General features: G+C 39.5%; 1 protein-coding gene across 2 annotated transcripts in view; it reads left to right on the top strand.

Moving 5' to 3' along the window:
- The window catches only part of LOC103480179 (RAS guanyl-releasing protein 2), a 63,066-nt gene that overhangs the window by 33,073 nt on the left and 22,541 nt on the right, over positions 1-7,452 (top strand). For both annotated transcript variants that reach the window (XM_008435049.2, XM_008435050.2), the window contains exons 10-11: positions 5,204-5,278; positions 6,425-6,547. In XM_008435049.2, coding sequence (XP_008433271.1) covers positions 5,204-5,278; positions 6,425-6,547 — 198 coding nt within the window. The remainder of the gene's footprint in view (positions 1-5,203; positions 5,279-6,424; positions 6,548-7,452) is intronic.

Below are 7,452 nucleotides of genomic sequence, written 5' to 3'. Positions count from 1 at the left end.
TTTTAAATTGTCAAAATTCTCATTTGGATTTACATTTGGACTCCACTCAGCTCTGAGGTGGTTATAACGGTTTTCTACTAGTAGCGGTTATGTGGTGCAGGCCGCTTTTTCAGAACCTACTTCACCGTTGTTCTAATCGTCTCAAGTTGCACTGAAAACGTGTCGTCAGAACATTGTCAGTCACCGATTGACCAACAGGTGGAGTGTCAGGTTGCTTCACCATACCAATGCCATTGACGGCTGCTTGCGGTCCTCAATGGCCAACAATGTTGTGATAAGATTAAAACACCTTTGCGGCTTTATGACAAACCCACCCACACTGACATGACAGTCCACTGTAAAGGAAAATGATCTGAACCGAGACTAGCCAAGTGGAGCTGAGTTGAGTCGTTACGTTTCTGAATAGGCGGCTTCTAAAGACAGGTGTTGCAACAGATGTCATTTAGTGGTATGAGAGTAAAGGGGGGCAATTATCAGTGAACTTCAGACTTTACAGTGGACTCCCACCCAGTCACTGGTAAGTATTGGCGGCGTTCTCAGTGGAACATTGTATGGTTGTGCTTTTTCTTGGCTCTGATTGGCTGTACCCCAAAGAGCAAGTAAAATATGACACTCAACTAGCAGTTCAAATGCTGGAGATGTTAACTTCTGCTGTAGTTCTAAGGTTTGTTCTGTGCATATGAATCCACTTGTGGTATATTTTATGTTTGAACAATTAAAATAAGCAGTTAGAAACATCTTTAGAGGGGCTTATAAGTATTCATGAGTTTTAGGGGTCCTTAACAACCTCCCCCCACCGCCTCCCCCAGCCGGGGATCCATTGTTCCTTACTTCCTTCTCCAATTACATGCTACTGTGTGCTGCTCTGCCACATAAAATCCCTACAAAACACATTGAAGGTTGTGGTCTTAATGAGACAAAATGTGAAAAACTTAAACTGAATTACTTTTGCAAAAAGCTGTATTTACTACTTCCCATGTGTGAGACCAATTTTCAGATTTGGCCCTCCCTGCAGATCAACATGAAAGCATCGGGTTTCTGTTTTAGCACTGCCGCTTTACTGCTTCTGTGTTTGTGTTTCATTATTTTTGGCAGATGTTTCCTGAATGTGGGAAGGGAAGCTTAAACAATCCCAAGAGATCAATTACTCAGCCTGGCTGCCAGTGTTGATGTGAGATAGCTGCTGGAATTTGGTTTATTTATACAGCACCCGCTGACAACAGAAGTCACCTCGCCGTCCTTTTCATGGGCTTTAGATCTGAGGCGGACGTCAGGAAAGTTTACAGGACAGGGTCAATACTCAATTATCTTTTGTCAGTAGCGAGTGGAGTTGATGTGTGTTGAGTCCTGCTCGGCTTGCAATGAATGATAAGATGGAGAGAAAGTCGATGAAATAACTCAAAACCTTGCAGTCTCTCTCTGCGTCAAAGCATCGGACACCGCGCAGGTTTAACTGCTTTAACGTATGCAGATGCAGGGTCTTCCAAAATATTTCTCACTCTGGACGTCATGTGTCTTTTTTATGAGCAGTTTAACACAAAGTAGCGCATGACTGTAGCCTATTTAAACATTTTAATGTAACAAGTTTGGCATGCATTCTTTCTGCAACCCTTTCGATTTATTACCACTGAATTCCAAGAAAAACAAATGACTTCATTTGTCACCTGCTTATTAGCCAGGGTACCATGTGCATAATTAACAGGAAAATCACAATTTGATCACAGTCAAGAGCAGCGCTTTTAAAGAAAGTACATAATGGAACTCCCCTGGGTGAGAGTCTTTCTAAATGTTCCAATTAACCTGGACACTAATGCCAACTGCATGAAGCACAATTGGCATTTAATTCATCTGCTTATTCTTCAGATTTAAAGTACACTGAACTCAAATGAAACAACAGCACTCTAACACAGTTCACTCTGGCTAACTAATCATTTTGTAACATCATCAAAATCATAATTTTGTACAACCATGACCATTTATAGACAAGCAGGCATCAAAGCACGGAAGAATAAATATGTTTGTTCTAATTCATCAAAATGATCAGTTTTGCTTTTTTATACAGTGGAATAATAAAGTTACTTGCAGGATTTAGGAATGGCTAAAGTCCGTAAATACTTGAGACGTCCTCTAAAAGAGCTCCTGACTGTAGTTCAGACAGTAAAGATACGTTAAAATGCTTTAAAAGTAGAAACAGTCTTATCAGTAGCACAGAAGCTAACGTTTACAGTCGTCCTAATATCTGCTCTTAGGGGCTACAGCCAATCAGCAGCAAGGAAAATAAATGGTGCTCCTGGATTAACTGCTATGCCAACATTAGTCAGCAGCGTCTCAAGTTGAATTGCAGCTAGGTTTTTCAGCTAAACTGCATTTCTTTGGAATAGCTTTAAAAAAAATAGGCAAATTTGTAATTGTAAAAATGAAGTCAGTGATTACTAACCTATGAAGAAGTGTGGTCCACCATAAATATCAGCAGTATTATTAGAAGCAGTACTAGATATGCTATTTTTTGGATTATTACATGACTCACAATTGCCCTCAGAATGTGAATTAAATGGCATCTGTAGGGGATTTCACAGAGTAAGCTTTTTTCTAAGTTAGCTTTATGCTCTTTAAATCTGGGAGTGGTTTTTACCTGGATTACCTTCACTTTTATTGTGTTTACCATATCGACGTTATACCTGAAGCCATAAACTTAAGTGTTGTTATTGTGGTTGACGTGTTGAGTGTTGAGACCCTCCTTAATAACGCTGGTGGTCCAGTAAATCTGAAGTGTAGATAACCGGTCAACAAGCTAACATACTTATCATTAGCAGCTAGGCAGCTAGTAGCAGCCAAGTGAGAAGTCTAATCTTGTAGTTCCCTCTCTGCGCAATACCTTTGATGTCAAATTATAAATTTAGATTTATTAAGAAGGTTTTTAAAAGGTTTTTGAAAGGTTGGGTAAAGTTAACCGACGCTGAACTAGAAGGGGGAAAACAAAACCAATATATGAGCCATAGAGAACTGTGACCCATAGAATGTGTCAGATTGTCATCACAATCTAATGTTATAGTGTAATATCTTCAGATAACCCACAGCTACATCTGACCTACATTTAAAACGGCAGAGGAAAACCAACAGAACAGATCACCATGGATACACCATCTCCACATTAAACACAAGCCTCTTTTAGCAAACTTTTTTGTCACAAAGCTGCTTCTGGCCATTTTGGTAAGAGTTTTCAGAAACGAAGCAGGATGACAGGATGTGTGGTGAGGCTTTCACATCAGCACTAATCAAATCTGAATCAGAAGTTTCCTTATACTATTCAGAGATTCAACTTACAGCAGGACAATTAGTACATTGAGCTAGCTGCCTAGTCAAAGTTCTGACAAACCAAACTATTGCATGCACGTAATTTAAATAAAATAACTTGGATTTTATAATTGAATAACTCCTTTTTAACCTTTACTCTGAGGAAGAACAAAATGTGGTAAAAAAAGAGAACTAAACCAGAAAAAAGAACTTTTGTCCTTCCTGCCTCAGTAAAACACAGGAAACACTCCGACAACGAGTCAACAGCTCAGCGCAGAACAACTGTGGGGCCAGTGGTGGAAACATATGTGTGACTTTTAATTTGTAACCTTGCCCAGTAATAAATGCAGCTGTTGCTGTAGTGATGTAGTGCGAGGGCGCAGAGGGGCGCTGCTGTTAAACAAGGCTCTGCTTAACACTTCCCACTGTGAACAGGTGAGCCGTCTTTGTGTACAACACACCCGCTGATCCAGTGGATATTTTTCATTTTGGACAGAACAATGCGTCTTGCTGTGATAAACGCTCAGGTCCAGCTCTGCCTCGCAGAGAGCAACAAAAGAGCTGCAAAGGTGGCAGCAAACGCAAACTGAACTTATTCGGTTTAGTCTGCCTCGGATTTGTAAACATCTGTTTGGATTTCGTTTGCTGCTCTCTTAGACCTTTGGTAAAAGTAACTTCTTGAGCTGCTGCCTCCAGCTGCCATTTGTCTGCTAATAAGGCCAGTTCAGGTGACACCATGTGACCTGAGACTGACCCTCAAATGATGAATGGCGGCTTGCAGCTGGTGCTTCCGTGGAAGCATGAAGATTGAAGAGTATAAACTGAAGAAAAACGGCTATGAAAAAAACAAAAGTTCAGGAAAAAGAGCGACACAAACTCAAGTTTGAAGGCTGGGTGTCACATTTAATCCCAGAAACAAGTTATGTGATTTATATTCAATTTTATGGCCTTTTGACAGAATATCAAAAATTAAATATCAAAGGTGATATAATTTTAAACTTCAGTTCCTTAAATTACGACTCTTCACAGAAGCAGGCACATTTGCTCCTACGGACAAAAAATCTTCAATTCCAACTTTAACCTTTATTAAGATTTCATTTAAGATAAGAGCCTAAAAAATGTAAATGTCCACAAGATGGCACAATTTTTTCCCAGTTCATGGTGTGTAAGAAAAGTTCTCTCCACGTCAAGAATTACTGACAGTGTCAAATGTCAGTGTTGAGTAATTATCGAAGTGTTTAACTGCCAGAGCTAGATAATAAATACAGCAGCATTTTAATAAAACCAGAAACTTTCTCACTATAGCAAGATATAAAACTCATTCTAACAAGTTTTATTTGTTGTTATAACAATTCAAAAATATTTTATCTATTCCAAAGGGATACTAAGTGTTCTCATCATAACTCATATCATCTAAGTATCTTAGATAAAGAAATGGAAAAGAAGGATCTCCGGTAGCAGTCAGTCTTATATCAGATCTGAAAAGGCCTCTGACTGAACACTGTTGCTGTATGACAGGTTGTCATGGTAACAGACCAATCTTTGGGCAGCAGAGACAACATTTCACAAAAATTTGTTTCATTTCTGGTTTTAACGACAGCTAAACACTTCCATAAATAACAGTGTGTAAAGAAAAATATATGTGTGTAAGGGAAATTATATGTTTTTATATATGTTTTCTTATGAAAGACGGTGGACTTGTGTAAACATATTGGCTTTTATGAGCTTCAAATCCCAGACATACAATAAAAAATTGACATAAAAATTTCTGGCAGAATTATTTTTTGAAAACTATCAGGGTACATCATATTTGAAGAGTTTTTGTGAAGCAGAAGTTTTTTTGTTCTTAGAGATATTAGCTGTGACATCATCTAACTCTACATGCCTCACGCTCATGTTTTCTCTGCAGGTATCACTGGACCAGTACCACACTGAGGAGGAGATCTACCAGATGTCTCTACAGAGAGAACCACGCAAGCCAGCTGTAAGATACTTTTTGCTCGGACCTTCCCTTTAGACCTCTCTAATTCTTCATGCTACAGATAAAGGGAGGCAGATGTTGCATATCTGCCTCACCACCACCGCCACCAGCTGGTTGACCCAACACAGAATGGATCTCTGCTTTCATGTTGAACAGATCTTGACCATTCCATGTGAAGGACGCTCATCCCACCAGTCAAAATCATTCCATGATATTGTAGTGCCTGTTTAATTTGAAGCCTCGGTTTCCAGTTCTTCGATAGATGTTAGTCATGCATCATTGCACGGTTGACGTGTGCAGCACTAAAATCACAAAGAACTAAGGGAATCCTTCAAATGTAAGCTAAACATTAGCTTACATTTTAACAACTATATGCTCCTGTTCTACATGCTGAAATCACAGACACCCTCCACATCAAGGCCAAACAAGGAAACATGTTTGGTTTTGACACTACACAGTGAGTTGCTGCCACCATTTCCTGTGCAAACCTACTGAAAAAATACATTACGTTGGTTCAGTTGTGAGAAATCAAGACTGTGGAATTTTGTGATGTTGTGCTCTATCACGACTAGAAATGCTTCTTTTGCTGTATCATTTTATGTATTTATTGCTTTGCTATAAATCACACACCAACAATCTCAAAGTGGTCGTAACTATCAATCAAATCAGTCAGAAAGTAGGTTCTGCTGTCAGTTTCACGTCCAGTTTCAAACACCCAGCATGCTGAGCTGAGTGAAGCGTCAGCCTAGCATAGCATGATATTCAATAATGACTAATAATAATAATATCAGTTATTGCTATAATATTTTGCAGCTCGATTGAGTATGATGGAGTGGCCCACATGTTCAATAATCATAAGACAGAATTTTTTGATAATGTCCAAAAAGTCTGTAGCAGTCAGATTTCAGCTGTTGATCAAATGGTGTGTGCTGCAGTTTAAAATGGGTTATTAAAGCAATGCAAGGCAGTTATTTTCTTATGGATGTTATCCATCCTGAGGCACTGAACCAGAATGTTTTGAGGATATATATCAGAAAGTTAGTGCCTAAAACAGACGTGTTAACTTTTGCTTTGTTCTGCCAAAGATATCTTCTTTCTTCCTTAGTTTAACCTCAATCCCATGATCCTTTGTGCTTCTTCGCTGTGCAGCAGAACTCCAGCCCTGCCCCGGCACCTGAACCTAAGCCCACTATGATTGATGAGTGGGCCGTGTCGGTGAAACCCAATGCTGACCCGACGATCATTAAGAAACACATAGAGAAGATGGTGGAGGTGAGTTTCCTGTGTGGGCTCTGTCTAACTCCTGGGATCCATCAGGGACCATAACGATACGGATGACTGATTATCTGCTCTTCTCCTCCATAGAAGGACTATTTAATGTTGGCTGGAAAGCTGAAGATGTGGAACAATGTTACATTCTGATATAGTTGTGAGGCTTTTAATTGAAGCAATTTTGGGCTCAATGAACCAAAAGGTTAAAATTCTCTGAGTAGATCATCATTCCTGCAGCGAAGCATTGCAGCAGTTCAGCGAAGCTCCGGGGCTGATTTACTTCCTTTCTCACCAGAAACCCAGAGATTAATTTCATTTTTGTTCTTTACTGAAAATCTTTGGTGGGATTTATAACATTTTCACCAACTAAATGAATCTGATTCTGCAGTAGCGGCTGAAAGTGACATTTCATGTTTCATATAGTAGCTACACTGACGTATTTAATTGATCCTTGTTCGAATTGTTCACTGCAAACCAGCTGCTAGCTTGCATTTTTGGATAATAATGCTAATTAGCGACAGGGCTCGAATAATTTAAGGTGCAAATGTACCAACTACTCTTATGTTCTCCATGGAACTCCACTTAAAAAGAAGTTGAAGTTTTCCACTGAGGGGAACTAAAGTGTTTTGTTTGCAGACTGTCATAACACAGAGGCATTCGCTGGTGGAATCTCGTGCTGATTTTCTTCTGTGTTTGCAGGTTTATACGTCCTAATTACCCGCATTCACAGATGCATCACGGTGCTAAATTTGGTCCATTGTTAGTTTAAGTCCATCGCCAATTGTCATCTTTCATGTGCCAGCAGAAGAACTGTGGTTTCATGCAGAAGATGTTTTGGTTTCATTACATTGTCAGGCTATAAATAAATCCTGCAGGCCGGCTGATGTGACTGTGACAGTTTCCTG

Source organism: Poecilia reticulata, linkage group LG18 (assembly GCF_000633615.1).
Source record: "Poecilia reticulata strain Guanapo linkage group LG18, Guppy_female_1.0+MT, whole genome shotgun sequence".
NCBI lineage: Eukaryota > Metazoa > Chordata > Actinopteri > Cyprinodontiformes > Poeciliidae > Poecilia > Poecilia reticulata.
Note: the sequence above shows the minus strand (reverse complement) of the source record. Positions and strands in the feature narration are given on the sequence as shown.